The sequence below is a fragment of the Pinus tabuliformis genome, chromosome 1_2 (assembly GCF_031772625.1).
Source record: "Pinus tabuliformis cultivar Carrire ecotype Pingquan chromosome 1_2, CPIR1, whole genome shotgun sequence".
NCBI classification, from domain to species: Eukaryota; Viridiplantae; Streptophyta; class Pinopsida; order Pinales; family Pinaceae; genus Pinus; species Pinus tabuliformis.
In genome coordinates, this window is record NC_142298.1 from 934,614,478 (window position 1) to 934,636,933 (window position 22,456).

The following is a 22,456-nucleotide window of genomic DNA, read 5'->3' on the forward strand; positions in this document are numbered from 1 at the left end:
CATTCTGCAACTTCCCTTGCGTCTATATGAACTGTAGGGGTCGGTGATCTGTGTGGATGACCGTTTCCTTCCCCAAAATGTAATGCTTCCATTGTCGGCAGGCCTACATAATGGAATACATCTCTTTGTCATAAGTGTGATACTTCCGGACTGTGCTTGAAAGTGTATCACTGTGATATGTCACTGGATACCCTTGTTGAGTAAGGACTGCCCCAATAGCATAGTCAAAGGCATCTATCTCGATATCAAATGGTTGTTGCAAGTCTTGTAAAGTGAACACTGGTATGTTTCAACTCTATGGTTGCCTTCTGTTGAGATTCAGACCAAAAGAATTTTTCTTTCACTCCTCCCTTGTAATATCCCATTTCAGGAATATTCCTCAAACCCAAGCAACTCCAACCAAATAACACACAAGTGATATAGTAGCCGGGAAGCTCAAAGTGATAAAGATAACAGTAGTGCAACATACAATAATGTAAACATGGAATATAAGCAGATACTCAAGAAATGCAGAGAGAAATGCTAAGCCATTTTATTATACTGAGCAATGGAAAGAGTATAGGAGGTGATCAGAAAGATAGCACCTCGACTTGCACAAGGCAAGTGAAGAAATACACTCAGAATAGTAAGGGAATGGCCTCTCTTTGAACTACATCCAAGCTGCCGGAGAACTGCTGTGTTGTTGCTACTGCTGGAATCAAATGAGGATTTGGGGCTGTTCCCCCCTCAGAAAATGCTAAAACTCCAAAATCAACCTCTGCTCAATAAACCCAGAAAAGCCCAGAAAGCTTTTCTAAAATCGCTGACCCCCGAAAATAACCCCCTTGAGGATCTACGCTGTCCCTCAAGGCTCTGCACTGCCACTAAATAGAGCTCTCCAAAACTCTGCCCGAAACTCTGCCAAAATCCTCCAAGATGCAAGGGTTGATTCCTTGCTCAATCTCCCTATTGACCACTACCGGTCAACTACCCATGCAGTACACCCCCTTTTCTTGGCAGAAAGGGGCAGCACCTGATCGACATGTCCGTGCCATCCTGCAGTCATCAGCAGTTTCATCATTTTAATTGTAAACCCAGTCTGCATGTATGAATTGTAAATAATCTTAGCAGATCAGAGTCATGTATGTGAAATTGCCTAGGTGGACCTAACTTTCTAATGATAATCTACGTCCCAGAAGGTTTTTTGTCTCACCGATCTACGATCGGCAGAGTTTTCCTTCAGCCTGACCCCAAAGCCGGGATTGATTTTGTCATTCGAATTTTAGGAGAATCCTAGTGTGTTAATCTGCTAGATTATAGTTGTGTCGCAGAACTGGGTGGTCTAAATTGTAAAAGTCATGATGTAATGTGTCTTGAGGGTTGAAAAATGTTTTAAATCCCCTCATGAGTCCTAAGTCCTAGGTCCTAGGTGATGTTTCCGAAGGCTTAGTTCGATGATCCATTTAAGAAAATAAATAAAATAAATAAAAATTAAAAAAAATTAAAAAATTAAAAAAATGAAATAAATAAAAAAATAATAAAAAATTAAAAAAAGGAAATAAATAAAAAAATAATAAAAAATTATAAAATAAGGCAAAAACCCTAAATAATAAATAATAATATTTTAAGTGAATGCATGCAAAATATTATTTTTTAATAATTCGACAGATGAGATTAAGAGATGTCTTGATCTCCATCGACGGTCGAGATCATTTCGACATGGATCACTTGAACTAGCCGTTGGAGTCATTTCCTTTAAGTAGGGTGCTAGGAGTCAGTTCAGATCAATAAGATCTGTGAGTCTGGTACTGAAGAAGCTCTCTTGTAAATCTGTTTCTGGTTAATAAAAGAAGACTTTGGGGTCCATATCTTGTTGGTGTTACTCTCTTGAAATGCTGTGAGATTGTTTAATTTTCTGCATATTTTATTTTCAGCCATTAATAATAGCTTATTGTAGAGTATTGTGAGCACAGGTATCTTGTTCACTTGCTGGGGTTTGAGTGTTGTTAGGGTTTCTGAAGTAATGGCAGGTATCTCCATTACTTTTTGAGATCTAGCAGCATTTTTGCCCTCTTTACTGATGGTTGTCTTGAGCTGTGCAGAAAACCCTTACTGAAGAAGAATTAACGGGCGTTAGGGGAAGTTCTCGGCTGAACCAGCCAACTCCCGCAAGCATTTTTTGCTGAGCCCAGTTGGATTTGATCCTGGGTCTATCATTCAGTTTATTTTTCTAATTTGCATGAGAGATTTTCTGAAGTTCTTCACAGTGAAAAACTAAAATTTTTATTCTTTAAAATATTTCTATGCTTATTGTTGAATCTGGCTGTTAAGGGGCCAAATCTGTAAATTAAATTAGCTCTTCATTAGGTTTTTCAGTTTTTGGTCTGAGGCATATATCATCAGTGCTTTGTTTCCTTGCACTTGCAGGAGCCGGGTTTTTCTTCAAGGGTTTGCCAAACATAAGTCTGTGAGGAGCCTTACTGTTTCAAAATCAATTGAGACTTTCTATCTCTCGGAGGATCGCATCATTCTGCTACATGCACCAGCTGTTTGTTAATGCCATTCTGAGCCGTTTCAAGCATCACTAAACTGCAGTAAACAACTGCTCATGCATTGATCTCTCTCTGGCATTCTTTCACAAATTGTGCCACAAGTTACTGTATGCAGTGCAGCATACATCTGCGCGATTCCTATTCAAAAAACCCAGGCCAATTGATAGAAATTGCAAACGGAATTTCATCAAGTAGATTACGCAGGTTGTCCTGTCTGCGCGTCTATCTGACGGTGTCTAGCACTTCCCTGTTTTGGGAGTGAGCGCCTTCCGTGAGATTCGCATCCAGCGCAGGCCCCGTTAGCTGCTTTTCCTATACATTTTTTAAAATTTTCAGTACGAGGTGTCTTCGGATCGCAGCGGCTCCTTGCTACTGTCGGATACCTGCAAGACAACGAGAGAAAAGTGAGTTTCCTTTTGCCCATACAAATCGTTCAAAACCCGCTGGCATATCCTTCTTCTGTTCCGCGTAAGGTTTTCAGGTGAATTTTTCTTTTGTTTATGCGTTTGCGTAGCAGGTAAATCGAAATTTTGTGGTCATATAGCACGTATTGGAGTTCTATGTGTTTACGTAGGTCTAGGGTTTAGTTATAGTGTCGTTTCTTTAGAATGTTCAGTTTCGCTTTTTTTATTTTCTGATTAGATGTTAAATCGTATTTCGTTTGAGTCGTCGATTTATTTTTTATCAGTAGCATAGTTTAGATTTAAGTTTTTCGATTTCATTTTAAAGTTTAGTTTTGTTTTATAATTTTGTTTTGATTTTATTTCTTTAAAAATATATATGAAAAAAAAAAAAAAATGTGATATGATTTTAGATTTTTTTTGTAAATTTTGACTTTAGCTATAGTCTTAACATTTTCATAGTTTTTAACTTATATTTAGAATAGATTTTAGGTTTAAAGTTTTATAATTTTTAGATTTTTAATTTTCATTTTTATAATATGAAAAATAAAAAATGAAAAAAGATTTATTTATAAAAAAAAATTTAGGATTTTAGATTTTGTTTTTTGTTTAAAAAAAAAAAAAAAAAAATTCGTTTTCTTTTAAATTTTTTGAAAAGCATAAAAAATATTGTGGAAATTTTCTTTGTCAGATCCAGTTGTTTTCGGGAATCATCACGTTATATCTTTCATGCTGAGATCTAAATTTTCAAGTCGAGATACGAAATATGATATCTGGTTAATGATTCTCGTGGTGGTTTAAAGCATTCATCTTTTCAAAATTTTCAGTTGCTGGATATCGTTTTGGTCATTCTAGGAGCATTGTGATACCTTTTGATGACAAATGATTGCTGTTCACGGTTTATGTTTCTATATCATCTAACAAGTAATCGTTTTAACCACAATCTCTTAAGGCACTGGTCTGCTAAATTAATCAAATCCATCTAGTGCTTATCATATCGTGTCTCGTGTCTCCCAACCAACTGGTCGACAGTTGGTCTTCATCATCTCATAGGGTCTACCCCCCTTAGCCGCGGGAGACAGGCTTAAACGGAGGGATCGGGGATCAGAGTGACAGCCCTCGGTCTAAGCGTTGTCGTGTCAATCTGCGCGACAACACTCCCATCTCAAATCCTCCACCAAAACCAAACCCGTATTCAGGGTGGTAGGGGGGTGCTAGGGAATGGGAAGAGGCTGCAATAATCCTGCGAGATGGCTCATCTCCCCCTTGTTCCTCTGGCAAACATCGCACTCCCGGACATGCTAGAGTACGTCCTCCTTGAGGCCCTTCCATGAGAACCTCTTTCTAATGGCCCTATAGGTTTTGGTAAACCCCTAATGGCCGGCCAATGGTGAATCATGTGATGCCTAAAGTATCTTCTTCTTGAGCTGAGATCCCTCAGTCAAGAAGATTCGGTCCCTGTATTAGATTATGTTATCGACCACCCTGTACCTATCATCCGCCACCTGCCCATCCAGAACCTCACATACAAATCTGTCCTTGGAGTACTCTACTAAGAGTCGAGCCCTTCAGTCTGTGTCCAAGCTCATAAGAGACAACGTGGCTGGTCTACATGAAAGGCATCTACTACCATGTTGTTCTTACCCTTAACATACTCAATGTCAAAGTCATACGCTTGGATCTTACTGATCCACTTTTGCTGCCTCTCCTGTAGCTGTTTCTGCTCCAAAAAAAACCTGAGGCTGTTGTGATCAGTCCTCACCCTGAACCTGTTACCCACTAAATACTGCCGAAATTTGGCCAATGCATGCATAATGGCCAGCATCTCCTTGTCGTATATAGAATACAACCTCTCGTGCGGAAGGAGCTTCCGGCACTCAAAGGCTATAAGGTGACCTCTCTGCATCAATACCGCGCCGATCCCCTCTCCCGACGCATCACACTCCAAAAAAAATGGCTGCATAAAATCTGGCAATGCAAGCACCGGGCAGCTGCTCATAACCTCCTTGAGCCTGTCAAAGACTCGTTGCGCTGTATCCGACCAACTGAATGCCCCCTTCCTCGTCAGATCTGTCAGGGGTGCAGCAAGCTATGAGAAACTCTTAACGATCTTTCGGTAGTAAGTACAAATGCCAATGAATCCCCGAAGTTCTGTCACATTCCTCGGCTCCAGCCAATCTCTGATGGCCCTGATCTTCTCCTCGTGGACCCTCACTTCGTCCACCCCTATGATGTGTCCCAAGAACAACATCTCCATCAACCCAAACTCACACTTGGAGAGCTTGGCATAGAACTGCTACTCCTCCAAGATGCGCAATACTATCTCAATGTGCTGGAGATGCTCCTCCCAAGTCTTGCTGTAAATGAGGATATCATCAAAGAACACCAACACAAACTTCCTTAAGTGACTGCGGAAGATGTGATTCATGCAGGACTGGAATGTGGCTGGGGTGTTGGTTAGCTCGAAGGGCATCACCAAAAACTCAAAGTGCCCATAATGACACCTGAAGGCGGTCTTGGGAATGTCCTGCTCCCTCACGCGAATCTAATGGTACCTAGATCTCAAATCAATCTTTGAGAAGAACCGTGCTCCTCTCAACTCATCCATCAACTCATCGATCCTAGGTATGGGGTACCTGTTCTTCAGTGTCTTCTTGTTCAGGGCCCTGTAGTCAATGCACATCCTCAATGTGTCGTCCTTCTTCTTCACCAACACCACGGAAGAAGCAAAAGGACTTGTGCTCAGCCGAATGTGCCTAAGAGCCAGCAACTCCTGAATGGCCCGCTCAATCTCATCCCGATAGGCCTTGGGATGCCTATAGGGGGTAGTAATCACTACCTGTATGCCCTCCTCAAGCTCAATGGTGTGCTCAAACACCTGGTCCGATGGTTGTCCCAGCGGAATCTCCCCAAACACTGTGGCATATTGGTCAAGGATGGACTGTATCTCTGGGTGCACTGTCTGCCCTGTAGTCCCTGCCTCTAATGCACGCAGCTCCATTGCCCACTCTATGTCTCTCTTCTGGAAGACTGACTCCATCTGATGAGCCGAGACAGTCTAAGGCAGATATGTGTGTTGTCCCCATATCTTCTCATGCCTCCCTGTCTTCTCATCATCCCACTCCATCTCTAGGGTCTTCCAATCTGTCGTGGCCTTCCCTAGAGTGATGAGCCATTGAACACCAAGTATCATGTTGGTGTCCGGAATATCGACCACGAAAAAGTGGTCAGTCAGTGTGTAGGTGCCCATCATCACTAATAACTCTGCTACATAACGAGCACACACCATGGTCTGATCTCCTGGAACCAAAACTGAAAATCCATCGAAGCTCTCTATCTGTATACCTCTCCGCTCAACCATCTGTGCATCGATGAAGTTGTGGGTTGCCCCACTATCAACCAAAACTGATACTTGTTGGCCACGCACTGTCCCCCGTATGCGCAATGTCAAATACTTGGGAACTCCTCGCAATGCTGCAAGGGCCCCTCCGGTAGGTGCAAAAGCTGCACCGCCTACTGCTGGTGGTGGAGGTGGCAAAGGACCCTGCGCGGCATGACTATCTCCTGCCTCCACATCATCCTCCTCATCCTCTTCCCCGCTGCTCTCGGAGAAGACCTCAATAAAATGTGCTTTGCTAGCAGCACATCTATGTCCCGGTGCCCACGGCTCCTGACAGGTAAAGCACAACCGCTTCTTCTTCAGCTCCCTCCTGGCATCATCATCAATCTGTGCTTGTCCTGGATTCCCCTTTGGAGGCGGAATCCTCACATCCTTCCCCTTAGGCTGGAAAGCCTGTCTCTGGGGGTAAGGTGTCCAAGTCCTGGGTAAGGCATCCTGTAAGTCCCGAGTCTTGCTAATAGCATCCTGGAGTGTGGCTGGTCTAGTGGATCTGACTAGACCCCGAAGTGGCTCTGCTAACCCCTCAACATACATGTACATCCTCCGTGTCGCGGATAGATCTGGCACCATCACTGAAACCCTCAAGAAGTTTGCAATGTAGGTCTTTGGGCTCCCGGTCTGTTTGAGCCTCGTCAACTCAACAAAGTGTTGTTCCGGATCCCTCCAGTCAAACCTCTCTATCAATCTCCTGGTGAACTCGGCATATGTCGTCACTATCTGAGTGTAACCAACCCATGGAACCACCAATCCTGGGCCTCACCATCCAAATGTAATGTCGCCACCTTGATGGCCTCTGTCTACGACATCTGGTTAAGCTGGAAATAAATGTCCAGCTTCTCCACCCAAGACCTTGCTGAACTGTTTGATGAGCCATCAAACATAGGCAAGTGGAATCTACTAGCTGTGCGGTGGGTGTCCCCCTCATGATAATGTCGGTATCCTCTGTGACGGTCACGGGGTCTACTATCCCGCTGGAGCTGAACAAAGTCTCTAAATGAGAGAGCATCCCTGAACTCCTACCCATAGGCCTGGTACTCTGCAAAATAATCGCCCATATGACCAGGCTCTGCCTCCTACTGGGCTCCCGCCCCCGTGTCTGCTCCTAGGAAAGTGGGCATGGTAGAACGTGTAGGAGCATGTGAGGCCATCTGCTGAGTAGTATCACGCTGAGTGGCACCCTACTCTGGAAATGGTGGGATGTACCCGATCCCTCACCAACCTGAAAAACCCATGGGTTCTCACACTGTCTACCCTCTACCGCCGTGAATCTCTACCCCATCACCTCGATCTGCCTCGACAGATCCTGCACTGATTTAAGGAGCATGTCCGGAAATCTCTTCCCGTCCTCATCTGCCATCGAATCCTCCTGCTCTGAGTCCACCACAGGCTCCTCTTGTTCTGCGTCCACCACAGGCTCCTCCTGTTCTGTGTCCACCACCCGAACACAGTCTCCCTCTCCGTAGGTGTTCTCCAACCTACGCTCAATATCTCTGTATTTCCTACCTCTGTAACAGGTTAGGGCTTCTCCCTCGGTGTCATAGACTGCAAGCTTCACAAGCTGAGCCAGATCTATGCTCTGATACCACTATAATATCCTATTTCAGGGATATTCCTCAAACCCAAGCAACTCCAACCAAATAACACACAAGTGATATAGTAGCCGAGAAGCTCAAAGTGATAAAAGATAATAGTACTGCAACATACAATAATGTAAACATGGAATATAAGCAGATACTCAAGAAATGCAGACAGAAATGCTAAGCCATTTTATTATACTGAGTAATGGAAAGAGTACAGGAGGTGATCAGAAAGATAGCACCTCGACTTGCACAAGGCAAGTGAAGAAATACACTCAGAATAGTAAGGGAATGGCCTCTCTCTGAACTGCGTCCAAGCTGCCGGAGAACTATGGTGCTGTTACTACTGCTGAAATCAAATGAGGATATGGGGTTGTTCCCCCCCTCAGACAATGCTGAAACTCCAGAATCAGCCTCTCTCAATAAATCTAGAAAAGCCCAGAAAGCATTTCTAAAATAGCTGACCCCCGAAAATAACCCCCTTGAGGATCTACGTTGTCCCTCAAGGGTCTGCGCTACCACTGAATAGAGATCTCCAAAAATCTGCCCAGAACTCTGCCAAAATCCTCCAAGATGCAAGGGTTGATCCCTTGCTCAATCTCCCAGCTCAAATCCTCCACCAAAACCAAACCCGGAGCTCCTACCAAAAGAACTACGTCCTCCTCTCTCAAGACTGCGCAGTCATCCCAAAATGCTCAGCTCCTCCTCAACTCCAAAGATCAATCGTCCTACAAACGACTGATGAAACTACCTTGCCCGAGCAGGCACTCGAAGTCCCCCGAGGCTAAGGGTGAGATCTCCGAACGGAGACACTCGATGCACTAAACAGTGTTGCAGACAGGCTAAACAGCCAGCGTGCTCTAAGTCAAAGTGACTAGCTCAAATGCAACATAATCGAATGCCAAAATGAGGAGGCTCCTCTCTCATTTATAGCGTTGGCCTCTCTCAAACCCTAAGGCCCATCTCCTCCAACGTAGCCTCTCTCTCTTGCCACGTGCTTCTCTTCATTTGCGCAGTCCCTCCAAGTGTCTATGTGGGCCCCCTTCTCCACGTGGTCCTTTGGCCCCCTTGGCTCCCCTTTAAGTCACAACGTCGTGCTACTAGGGAGTGATTTTATTCTAAAAGTGAGTTATGTCCCCCTTTCCTCACCTTTTTATTTATAAATAACTATAGAAGGCAAAATTGAGCAAAATCGAATATTCCAATTAGCCATGGCTAATTAGGAATATTACATCCCTTGGTGACTTGACTCAAGGGCCAAGTGATATGAGAGAATCCCAACACGAACCTGCGGTAGAAATTGACAAGACCCAGAAAGCTACGATGCTCTGTTAGAGTGGTTGGGGTTGGCCAATCCCGAATGACTTGAATCTTGGCTGGATTCACATGCACCCCTCGTTCATCAATAATGTACCTCAGATACTAAACCTGGGTCATGCCAAAAGTGCATTTCTCCAAATTGGCACACAGCTTGTGTTGCTGCAGTGTTTGGTGAACCTGTCGAATGTGGTGGAGGTGCTCTTCCCAACTCTAGCTGAAGATCAGGATGTCATCCAAGTATACCACTACAAATGAGTTGGTGAATGGCTGCAAGATGTCATCCATTAGCCTCATGAAGGTTGTAGGAGCATTCGTCAACCCAAAAGGCATAACCAGCCATTTGAAAAGGCTCTCCTTGGCTTTGAAGGCAATCTTCCACACATCAGAGGGTTTGATTGGTACCTGGTGATATCCGAACTTCAAGCCAATCTTGCTGAAATATTTTGCCCCTTGAGTTGGTCCAAAAGGTCATCAATACGTGGGATCGGGTACCTATTCCAGACAGTGATCTTGTTCAAAGCCCGATAGTCAATACAGAGTCTCCAAGTCCCATCCTTCTTCTGTACCAACATGATCGAGCTCCCACAAGGCGATGAACTCGGTCAGATGTGACCTTTCTGCAGTAGCACCTGAATCTGCCTCTTGATTTCGTCGTTCTCCAGAACGGATCGTTGATAGATGTGTCCATTGGGCAACGACGCACCTGGGGTCAGATCGATGGAGTGCTTGCCCTGACAATGCAGAAACACCCCTGCAGGGGAGGTGAAGATGTCCTCGTACTCCTCCACGACCTTGTCCATCTACTGTTGTCGTGTGGAGGGGCCCTGTCTGGAGGTCATGGCCATCGTCTTCTTCTTTCCTTGAGGGTGTATCATCAGGAAAACAAATTTCCCGGTTTTGGAAATGAGCTTACTGCATTGTTTTGCAGTAACCAAAGAAATGGCGGTAGGCAGTGCTACCTCCGATATCCTGTACAACTTATTTCCCAAAGTAACAATAACAGCACGAGGCCTTGACTCATACACAGCATGCTGCTTCCACAAATATGGTTGGCCTAATAATACATCACAAACATCAAAGGGAGCAATGTCACATAATACCTCATCCATGAAGGGCTTGATGTTGTGTGGAAGGTGGCATTGCTGGCTCATGCGAAGATCCTGTCCTTGGTGAAGCCACCTGATAGTGTACGATTGTGGGTGTGCTATGGTCGGTAAGCCCGGCCACTTCACGACCTCTGCCGAAATGAGGTTCTTTTGGCTCCCGCTGTCGATAATGAACTGTAGAGGGGAACCCTTTACCCACATCCGGGAGTGGAAGAGGCGCTCCTCCTCTAGATCTACAAGTTCATCCTTTTGGATCTTCGTGGTGGCAACAATGGCATTCAGCTCCGCATCGATAATCTTCTTCCCTTTGTCATTCCCCTTGTTAGGTTCTGACTTAGAGTCGGAACATGCATCTTATTCCCAAGCCTTCAGCTCGGCCACCGGTGACTGCTTGGCCCAACACTCACTCATGTTGTGAGTGGAGCACTTATGGAACTCGCACCACTTTCCCGTGTCCTTCTTCGGCTTTGCAGTGTTGTTCTTTGCTTGCGGATTTGGCGGGTTGTCTTGGGTCGCCCCGCCTTGGCTTTGTCCTTTGTTCTGCGCTATGGTGGCACCTTTTCCTTGCTTCAGATTCGTAGATCCAAAGTCTCGTTTCTTCTATTTAAACTTCTGCTCAATCTTGACAGCATATCGTTACGCTGTGCCGAGGGAGATGTCCAAGAACTCCATCTTGTCTTGGTTGTACCTATGTAGGCAACCGAGGTACTTGAGTACCAAATGTTTCTCAGAATCCTTGATACCCAACTTCGTGCGAAGGGTATGAAAAACATTGGTAAACTCTGGCACATCTTGGTCCCTTCCCTGCTGCAGCGTGGTCCACTTTATGTATTTATCCTCGTAGCTTCTGACAGGGTAGTACTACTCCTTGATGGCATCCTGGAATGAATTCCAAGTGGGTGCGGCTGAAAACAGTGAAGTCGTACTTTCATCTTTCTACTCGCAGTAGGTTTCCCACCAGTCCTTGACGTGGGGGACGGCTTTGAGAAGAGCAAAAGTAATCTTTTCTCGGCTGGAAAAATCATGAACAGAAAAATATCCTTCTAGCAGATTTAACCATTTATCTACGGCATCTGCATCTATTTGGCCCTCAAATATGGGAATGTCAGAGTTTACTTGTACCTTAAAAGAAGTGGAGCCTCCTCGAACGAAATTTTAATAGGATCTCCTACCCCCTCGTCTTTCTTTTCTTCTGCCACGGGAGGTCGTCGGGGTTTGCGAGGCTAATCTTGCAAAGGTTCAACCAGATCGAGCCCTAACTACATATATCCTAACCTCGTCGAGGACATGTAAAGAAAAACATAGAACGAGCAGACCGCTCTGATATCACTGATCCAGATTTAAACAAGAATGCAACAAATTAGAAAGATCACCATAAATACAGAGATGCAACAAAAATAATACTTCATTTTATTAATGTAAAATACTGAAATATGCTTACAAACAGAATGGAAATAAGACTAGCTCGAGCGATGGTAGCTTATCTTTGATAAGAGATGTGGCGACTACATACCTCTGAACTGTGTTATAATGAGGCTCAAAGGTCTATTTATTTAAACAATGGAAACCCTAAACATCCAAAAACCTAACCCTAGGAGATGAAGCGCCAAACTATGGGCCCCGTTTGGTTAAATTGGTACATCAACTTCCTGGGGTCGTAACTTTGGCATACGATGTATGTTCGACGTGCACAATACCTCGTTAGAAAGATCTATCCGAGGACTACAACTTTTGCATGACCCATGTTAGACCCAGTTTTCCCAAAAACGTCATTTAGGGCCTCAAAACGGCTCCGGAAGTTCAAGACCTGAAAAACTGCCAAAAATAGTAAATTGTGCTATAAATAAGGAAACTAAAAAAAACTAAAAGAAACAATGGTGGGGGTCCAAGTGGAATAGGTGGGTGGCCAACAATATCCACCTAGATCAATACTATGGGAATGCCACCCCCTTTAGAGGTTGAAACCACCTAATAGGGTCCTTGGTTAACCCCTTTAGAGGTTGAAACCACGTAATTGGGTCCTTGGTTAGCCCCCTTTTGTGCTTGGAGACACTTGTACTTGCCAAAGTCCACTATGGAAGGGCATGCCACCATGAAGTGCCCCATTGATCCCATAACTTGTAAGCATTATTACTTGATTATTCTAATGATTTTTTGTATTGGAAGGCAAGGGGGTGCATTGGATCATATACAGGATTGGAAGTGGGTCTTCATTTAGGGCTTGGTCTCCCTATACGAGATCCCAGTCCTCTAGAGGGCCACATTAGCACTTGCAAGATGAGCATTCAGAGCCATGGGCCTCCACCATAGCAAATATCACTTCATGGATCCCTAGCAGTGTTCATTGATTGCTCGTGTTCCACCTTTTGGATAAGGATGATGTACCTGGTCCACAATGCCCAGTCGGCTCCACAGTTGCACCATACAGTTGGCAGATGCTCCAAGATATCTCCCACTGTAGATGGATGGTTTATGTCATCACTCAAGCCCTTACAAATGGTCTACAAGCAAATTTGATCCATTTGGAGACCCATGAGAATGTCCTTGTGCCCCCACACCCACTTGGGAGCACCACAGGTTCTTAATTGGATTACAACCCCCTTGTCCACTATGATTGGAGTCCTTTTCATTATGGCACCCCCTGGACTTCATCAAGCCTCCTCAAAGGCCCAACGACTCACTTTGATGATCATTCGACCCTCTTGAGAGGCTTATTCATGTATTATTGAGCTATTTGGTGGGCTTGTCACCAATGTTATTGTTATTTTGCACATTATTTTATTCTAGGGGCTAAGTTAGGCCCAAATTAGCTAAATCAAATTCATTAGACATTGTATAAATAGATGATGAGTTGATTCATTCTCTCATCATCGCTTGGATTGGATCATTCTCTCTTAAGAGCTTTTCACTATTCCTTTTAGAGGACGAAATTGGATGGATGGATGAATTTTGATTTTTGGATCTTCGTTTTTGTCTTGGAGCTTCTATATTGGCATATGATGATGATTGGATATACTTGTTCTCACATGTAAGTTCTCTTTAAATGCTATTTATCATTTTTTTAAGTCACATGCATGTTGTTGGGGAATTTTGCTTTACTAGGCTGAAATTTTGCTGCTTTTCTTGTGTGAAAGAGTGGAAATTTGTCTTTTATTAGCTTTGCATCATGCCATGGGCCATGTTTGAATAAGTGAATTTTCCTAGAGATATTTTGTTGAAATGTTATCTTGATAAGTCATCGCATATTTCACATTGAAGTATAAAGACCATGAAGCAATTATCCCATGCCCTAACTGCCATGCGAAATTGTTCTGGAGGCCTCCTTGATGAAGTGAAACCATCCCAAACATTGGAATCTTCTTGACTCCATTTCTCCCAAAAGGATTAGGCATTGTTCCTCCATAGGTGATCACCATAAAGCTGACCTCTTATTGCCTCTCTCTCTTTCTTCTAGGCCTAGCCTCCATAGGAGACCTAGGGCATCACATTTCTCACAAACTGCAAGTCAAAAAACTTCGATCTCCTAGCCTCTACTGTGTTGTTGTGTCTCCTAGGAGCCCTCCAAATTTGAAGCCATTCCAACAGTGGGATCTTGAGATATCTCAAACCCTAGCTCCAAGATTGAATCTTGCCGTTTGACTCCCTTGGCTAGTGACCTCATTGAGATGGTTGAAAAATCCTCTGTTGATCTCCTTTTCCTCCTCAATTAGATCAAGCATACCCTTAATTGATCAACTCTACCCCCTTGACCTAATTGTGGGTCCATTGGGTCCTATGTGGTCCCGCAAACTCTTAAAGGTAATTTCACAAAGACCACTTGGAATCCAAGTTTTCACAAAGATTTCTTGGACTAGGCCCCTCCATTGCAAGTCTTATTTACAAACCCTAGCCCTTGAAATCCCCTTGGCCCTTCTTAGAGAGCCTTACACATTTCTTTTCAAGCAAGCAAACCACAATTTGAGTCTCTCTTGTGAATATGCCTTTAAGGATCACTCTTTCTCCCTTCATTGACTCATTTATTTTACTGATTCCCTTCATACCAAGTCTCCTCCCATCGGTGAAAGTCAATAAAGAGTAGGGAGCTTTCGCTGAGGTGACAATGGGCTATTGGTCCATTGTTTCCCTTCACCTAGCAGTTGCCCCTTTAGGACCCCCTTCTAGGACCCGTGCTAGTTTGAGCAGTAACAAGCACTTTGATTGCATTTATGAGGCAGTGGACCAAGCTATATTATAGGGAATTTGACCAAGTTGTGGTGCTGACCAAGTTTGACCTGTGAAATTTTTGTGGTCTATTTAACCTAATTTGACTTATGAATATCAGATTGTAACTTTGTTGAACTGAACAATTTCTACTAGAAAATATTTTTGGGTTTTCTCAAGTTTGGGTTTCCCATGTGAAAATTTGTGTCTATTTATGAGTTTGTCTATCTCTTTATGATCCTACCGCTAAGTTGCACGAAGCGCCGAAACGTTTGGAGTTTTCGAAACGGGTAAGTTTAGAAACGCCACCTCCCAAAAATGGAAACATCGGCCGAAACGTCATCCAAAACGTCATATATATATATAAGTGAATAGCACAATATCTTGCAAGAAAAATGGAATAAGACCCATAGATTACAATTTAGAAGAAAAACCAAGTCTATATTAACTCTCATAGATGATTACATTATGGTGGAGTTTCGGAGTTTCGCGTAAGGGTACGTCTCGAAACGTCAGGTTCATAGAAGTTTCGTGCAACATAGTCCTACCGCCATTATTGCATTACTGTTGAGATTTCCGATATATAATTGCTTAATGATTTATGTGACTTAAGGCACTTGATTAAGAAATCATTGGAAAGTAATTATCAGATTAGAAATTCAGAATTCTCTTATGAAAAATCAACATAAATTAATATAATATCTATGCCACTCTAACAAGTAGTGCAATTGACCTAAAAAATGGTATGGAGTACAATGAGAAGTTTCTAGAGAAAAAATGATTCCAACGTATAGGTAAGGAACTCTAACACCATCTTTAAAACATATCAATCTGAAACTATAGTCAAGGTGATCACTAAATAACCTATTTCTAGAAAGATAAGGCCATTTTGGTTATACTTCACAACCCTTCTCTCACCATTGTAAGCAGAATAAAAAAAGATGGAAGGATATTGACCAATTAAATTATTGTAAAATCTATGCCCATTTGACTACTAACGCAGTTTGCCAAAAAAATTAGTATGGGGGCGCAATGAGAAGTTTCTACAGTAAAAAAGAAGAAGAAATTATTGCAATGACTAGGTAAGGAACTCTGATGCTAACCCTTTATATGTAATAGTTAATCAAGTGAAGCTCAAACAAAAAAATTTCATTGCACATACCAAAATTCACCAGCAGATGTTCCACCAGTAGCATAACTATGTGAAGAATTAACAATATCCATGAAGTATGTGCCGATTTCCTGCCAAATAAAATTTGATTAGGCACCTTCTCAACTATTCTAAATTTCATCTTCCATTGTTATACTCCAGTAGCAAAACTCTACCAAATGATACATATGATATCCACAATTAATTTTTCAAAAATGCAAATAGCAGTTCATGTTTTTCATGGCCTTAATCGCATTTCGTCAATATATCTATTGACATTTACCATTCTCAATACGGTAGTTCTCCCAAGCCAATGAAACTTCATTAATTTCACTTGTTGATAACTGAGTATCTACAAAAAGTTAATGGCAAAGATGGCCTTTGGTGTATCCTATACATTCTTGCAGTGTCTTCTACGTAGGCACAGCTACTTCATATATTAATAAGCATCTAAAATTTTAGACTAGTTTCATTTGTTTTCCTGTATCCGTCTCCTACTATGACCTCCAGGCTACTTGGTATTTCCTATTTAATCACATGCAAAAAAAAATCGATGTTACTATAGCACACAAGAAATCACAGATGCATCATGAAAAAATTCTGATGATGATTGCGTCATAGACTTTTCTTAAATTGTGTTGCATCTTGTAATAGACAACTATAAACCCATGAATTTTTAAGATACCAAATAATAAATATTTTGGTTCAAGAAAATTCAGACATGTATCGTATATGAATTTCCATAGTGTCCTTTGGCAGATGCAGGCCATTGCTAAAGAGCTTGTACATGCAGGCAGAAATGCAGAACCAGATGCACAATTGGTTGAAACTATGGGAAAGGCTATGTTACACTTTCAGAATTTTTGGGGAGGGTACACCATTTTCTAGGGTGATTTAACGCAACCAATGTTTCCCATAGATGGACCACCTGTAGTGTCTGACTATAGGTTCCATAGAGGAGGCATCTGCAAGGGCAATTTTATGGCTTGTGAATTTCTTTTTATGCATTGTTTTATGATGACCAGCAAATTGTATGGATTAGAACATAAGCATAGTAATAGTTGATTGGAAAACAGTATTTAGTTTGCAAGCTGACTGGATCCTAGCACTGGCATTAGCTTATATACAGCCAGATATCTTGGTGTGAATTTGGTCAGTTTCTTTAATGGAGGCAATATTATAGCTTATATACAGCCCAATATCACGACATAGAATGGTTATGTTATATGTATTTAAAATGCCATCCACCTATGAGCCTATGCTATGCATTAAGGAATGCAATCTGCACTTCAAAAGTTCAGTCACTGAGCTCTAGTTCCACAATGTATAATTATATTTTATTTGCAATCATGTCATTAGGAAACCACAAAAGAACTATGATTTATTACAATTGTAATTTAGTAGATATCCTAATGCTTCATGTATCATTTTTTAATACGGTATCAAATTGAAGTTTAGTAAACACTTGGTTGATAGAACAAATGTTCAAAATCTACTCACAATGGACCAAACAGACACTTTTTTTTTGAGAAATACCTCCTCAGATTTAACAGGAAAGTATTTACAAAAGAAAATAAAGGCAGACAAGTATATACAGAGGTGAATCATATGCTCTTCCTCAACGTTATTGTTGCCTCAAAATCTAGCAGGACTTGTAGAGGGTAACCTACAAGGAAAAAACTAGACTACGGAACAACAACGAGGAGTGGCCAACTGTCACCACAGCCACTACCGCCTCCTCTTTATGGACTTTCACCAATGGGAGGCTTCCCTTTAGAGAGGTCACCTGTGAGAGATATGCTAAGTTTAAGGATCAACATGACAAGATGCCTATCGATGACAACTCTTCTTAAGGACGAGGCTCAACAAGCTAGGAAGGGCAACTCATCCTCTTTGCTTGAATATCTCCTCCTCTTGATCAGATCTTGTCCTTCATACTTGATCCAGCTCTTCCCTTTCTCTTGCTCTTCACTTGCTCTCACACTTCTCTTGCACACACTCAACACTTGCTCTCCTTCTTCACAATGAACATGCTACACTCAACTCTCACTTGCTCTTGCTTAAATAGATGAATCACCATTCCTAAATAAGTGCATGACATTTTTCTATGGATACAAACATATATCATGATGTTACTATGATTTTATTTACTCACTCGATAATATAAACTAGGACTGTTTCAGAGTTGGTTTGACTATATGTGAGGACAAGGATGTTGATGACACTTTTTGAAAAAGGGGGATGCGGGGGTATTCTGGTATTCTGGTATGACACTTCCTTTGAGGACGACAATCTTCTTCATGGTCACTTGGAGCATCTCTTCTTCTTCTTTCATCTCTTTCATTGCAGTCACTTCTTCGGTCATCTCTTCTTCTTTGATCACTGAACCTGTTGTTGTTGCTTCTAGTATTATAACGTTGTCCATTGTTCTTCTCAAGGCAATCTCGAGCATAGTGGCCTTTCTTATGACAATTGCAGCATTTGATATTCACATATTCCTTTCTTCTACATGGATTTCGAGGAGGAGGCTTTCTTGATGGACCTCCTTTCCCTTTCTTCTTCTTGTCATGAGTGATGAATGCAGAGGGTTCTCCTTCTTTGTGCTTTTGAATCCTTCCTCTTGAGATCATCCTTGACTCTTCTTGAGTGAGCTTTCCTACAATTTCATCAAATGACAGGAGGACATTGTTGTTGCTTATGACAGTGATGAAGGTTTCCCAAATAGAAGGGAGACCTCTTAGAATCACAATCACCAATTCCCTGTCAGACACAGATTCTCCAACTCTTTGCAATTGATCTTTAAGACAAGATATCCTCATTATGTAGGATTGCATAGATTCTCCTTTTTTCATCTTGGTGTCTTTGAGTTGATCTTTCAAGGAGATGATTTCATTCAAATTGTTGACCTCATACATGCCATCTATCTTATCATACATGTCTTTAGACCTTCTCAAATTTCCAACATATGCAAGTAAATTATCTTGTAAACCATCAGCTATAATTTGCTTTGCTTTTAACTCGCCTTTCTTGTGCTTGTTATTGATAGCAGCGAAAGCATTCTCTGAAGGTTCAAGGACTTTTCCTTGAATGCAGTCCAAAACATCATTATTATTAGCTATGATCTCCAACCTGACTTTCCATGCAACAAAATTGGATGAGTCACCTAACTTTTCATCACTCTTGAAGAAGAAAGTCATCTTGACTTTGACAAGATCAGCTCTTTCAGCTTTCCAAAGATGACTTCTTCAAAGCTTGTCTCCTCTTGGGCTTGCCCTTCACCTTAGCTCTGATACCATGTTAATTTTCAGATTGTTCTATGTTGTATCAGTTATTTTAGCCCAATTCGACACTTCAATTAGCAATGTTTCCAATTACAATTAGTCTTTCGATTCATTAAAAGTAATTGAAGATAGAACAATAAATGCCATGACAAAGGAGACAATCTACCCAATAACATTCAAAAAGAAATTCCAATGTCAGATTATATCAGAGACAACTTCTCTAGTCTTCAATCAGTTGTAGATTACTTCGGTCAATGGTCAACTTCAATCAAAGCCCCAGTCACATGAATGAGGGGTTGTGAGAGCAACTATAGGATCCCAGTAACTCCCTTGATCCCTATGTGCCAGTGACTATAGCCGAAATTGCTCAGTGACAAGCCTGTGAATATAGCCCAGAAAACCTAGATCAACTACGAGTCTCGGACCCTGAAATCTCGGACCTTTGCAAACTTTCTTTGTCGACCTTGCCTCAAAACTGTGTGAGCCAATCAATGAGAAAAGAAGATGTTTTGTTGGTGATGTCCAAATGAGCTCTAGGTCACTTGTATTTATAGGCTTCCATGGGTATCCAACAATGTCCATTTAATGTTGAGACCGACCTATCCAAATGTGCATGTGTGAGTACAGAAATCCAAAATCCAACTTCTTGTCCAAACAAGGTGATCTTTAGGTCTATTTTGGTCCTCTCGAAAAGAGGAATTCAATGCCATCATCATCTCCATCATACGAGTTGTCCAAGGTGGAATTTGGCCGCAGTTTCATATTTTAACAGTTGACAATTCTCTGTGGCCTCATTCGCTGATGAACCAAGGTATGTAACAATATTCATAAGGTGTGTTTTGATTGACATCAAGAGATATCTTCGGCTTGTTAGGAAGATTATTTTGTAGTCATAACCAATCAAATCTTGAGGTTGTATCATCATCAATTTCTGAGACTTTATCCGTGAACTATGGTGCAAGGGTACCAAATTTGCAAAATTTGGCTATACGAATCTTGAGTCAAACATGTAGCTCTTCAGGGTGTGAGCGCAATTGGAGTGTATTTGAGAAAATACACGCCAAAAAGCGCAACAGGTATAACTTTGAACTCAAGCCTTCAGTTGAGCAATTACACTTATTGTAATTTTTAATTTTTAATTTATGACCTTCAAGTGTCAAGAGTCAAGAGTCAAGACTCATTACTTTTTTTGACACTCTTACAGGTTGGAGTTCGCACGCCTCAACGATTTGGTGTATGTGCATTACAACATCCGACTTCGAGTGAGGCAAATAGAATCACCAGTGGATCCAGATGCCATTTCCTTAGACAATATTGATGTATTGTCTCCGTGGAGGGTGGAGTCTCAGGAGCCCATATTGGAGGAGTCACCTTCATGGTTGGAGGAGCCAGTGGCAGATGATCCATTAGAGCAGGGGCAGCAAGAGGAGGACTCGGAGTCAGAGGAGCAGCAGCACTTAGAGGAGGAGCAGGAGGAGGACACTGCGGGAGCATCAGCATCAACACCATCTGCTATAGATATAGGAGAGCATAGCTCCATGCCTATCACTCATTATTTGACATTAGGTGCAGAGGCAGTGTCAGGGCCTTCTACTACTAGGGGCAGGCCTGACAAACAGCCCATCATGTTTTCCCGTAAAAGGGGGAGAGGGCAGTAGATAGATAGCTGCTAGTTTTATTTGTTATGCTACATGTAACTCATGATGATGAGATACTTTTATTATTATAAGTGATGTTATTTTGTATTGGTTCTCCACATTTGAGTCCTTGAATGGACAATTATCAGGGATTAGCACGATTTGGTATCGCCTTTGATATATCATTTCTATTTGACATCATATATATCAGTGTTTTCTTCATATTTATGTGCCAATGTGTTTAACTTTAAACTTTATTTCATGTTGTTATTGCTTTATATGTTTAAAAATCTGAAAAAAATGAATATATTATGCATTTTTTATGCTTGCTTTTGTTGTTTAAATTCTGAACATGAAGATGTTGCTTTAAAAATTAAAATAGTTTCTTGAGTGTTTGCTGGGCACTGTATAGTTATACTCATTTAATGCCAATTTTTTGTTTTTTTTGTGCCCTAGGTTTGAATCAGTTCACTACAGTACAAATGTCAAATATGCCAAAAGCTTTGGACCCATTTTGGGAGTATGGGGAGGCTGTTGGTGGGGCAAATCAGGCATATATATCATGCAACTTGTGTGGGACCAAGATGTCAGGAGGGATTACACGATTGAAATACCATCTGGCTAAACTCTCTGCATATGATGCAGCAGATGTGATGCCTTGTATGGTTTCTAGTGCAGAGGTTATACAAAAAGCTCGTGAAGCAATTGCTGAACAAGACAGAAAGAAAGCTGCTAGGGAGAGGCCAATGGTCTCAGATAGATAGCTGCTAGTTTTATTTGTTTTGCAACTTTTGCTACATATAAGTTTATAACTCATGATGATGAAATACTTTTAAACTTTTATATATGTGATGTTGTTTTGTTTGAGTCCTTGATTGGACAATTATCACTATCAGGGATCAGCAGGATATGTGATGTTATTTTAATTTTTGTTTGAGTCCTTGATTGGACAATTATCAATTTATCACTATCAGGGATCAGCAGGATTTGGTATCGCCTTTGAAGTTTGATGTATCATTTCTATTTGACATCATATATATCAGTGTTTTCTTCATATTTATGTGCCAATGTGTTTAGTTCATGTTGTTATTGCTTTATATGTTTAGAAATCTGAAAAAAAATGAATATATTATGCATTTTTTATGCTTGCCGATATTTGCCGATATTTTCGCCGATATTTCCGATAAGATATTTTCCGGACCCTCGCCGATATTTTCCCGATACCGATATTATCAACACTGGAATAGAGTGTCCTTGCGGCAGATGTGGACCAAAGACAGCAAGATTCTCCTCAGCTCCAAGAGATATAGAAGATCATGCAAAAGAAAGTCTGGAGGACCAGGTAGTTTGAACTTGATTGTGCCAAGCCCTGATGGCTTGAGTTTTGACTTGTCTGCAAAGTACACTGCTCCATCAACAATGTCAGTAAATTCTTCAAAAAAATCTCTTCTTAAAGTCGTGGCAGGTTGCCCCTGAATCAAGCAACCAATCATTTTGCCATGAAGCAAGTGAAGCATTGAACAAGTCTTCAGTTACTCCAATACTGCAATGTGCCACAACATAATGGGCGGATTCAGGTGCTTTACCTTTCCCTTTGTCATTGGTTTTACCTTTGGCTTCATTTCTTTCTTGCTCAATTTTGTCCCAAGGCAACTTACGTCTCGATGCATCATGTCCATCTCTATTGCAACGTATGCAATGAAGATCAGATGTTTCTCCTTGGAACCATCTGCCCCCCTGCCTCTAAAATTCTTCCTCTTCCTCTTCGGCCACCTCTTCCTCTAGAAGAATCTTTTGCATGATTCTCCTCCATATGTGCAAGACACGCAGCTTCTTCAGAAGACTGAGGAGTT

At 41.7% G+C, this 22,456-nt stretch overlaps 2 protein-coding genes across 5 annotated transcripts in view; one reads left to right on the forward strand and one right to left on the reverse strand.

Annotated features, from left to right (window-relative positions):
• Window positions 1-22,456, reverse strand: part of LOC149209011 (uncharacterized) — a 392,284-nt gene that overhangs the window by 205,822 nt on the left and 164,006 nt on the right. For all 4 annotated transcript variants that reach the window (XM_089396248.1, XM_089396247.1, XM_089396246.1 and 1 more), the window contains one exon: window positions 15,698-15,777. In XM_089396248.1, the coding sequence (XP_089252374.1) occupies window positions 15,698-15,777 (80 nt within the window). The remainder of the gene's footprint in view (window positions 1-15,697; window positions 15,778-22,456) is intronic.
• LOC149209012 (uncharacterized) lies at window positions 15,901-20,841 on the forward strand. Its single transcript, XM_089396729.1, has 4 exons — window positions 15,901-15,981; window positions 16,445-16,557; window positions 19,929-20,042; window positions 20,171-20,841. The coding sequence occupies exons 1-4, from the start codon at window positions 15,901-15,903 to the stop codon at window positions 20,622-20,624; spliced, it is 762 nt and encodes a 253-aa protein (XP_089252855.1). The 3' UTR covers window positions 20,625-20,841.

Excerpts from the sequence above, each read along its gene's own strand:
- LOC149209012 (XM_089396729.1), top strand. The coding sequence starts at position 15,901 with ATGCAAATAGCAGTTCATGTTTTTCATGGCCTTAATCGCATTTCGTCA. Across the intron at positions 15,982-16,444 it reads CATTTACCATTCTCAATACG|ATGCAGGCCATTGCTAAAGA; the intron begins GTAGTTCTCCCA and ends GTCCTTTGGCAG. Across the intron at positions 16,558-19,928 it reads TTTCAGAATTTTTGGGGAGG|GGTACCAAATTTGCAAAATT; the intron begins GTACACCATTTT and ends CTATGGTGCAAG.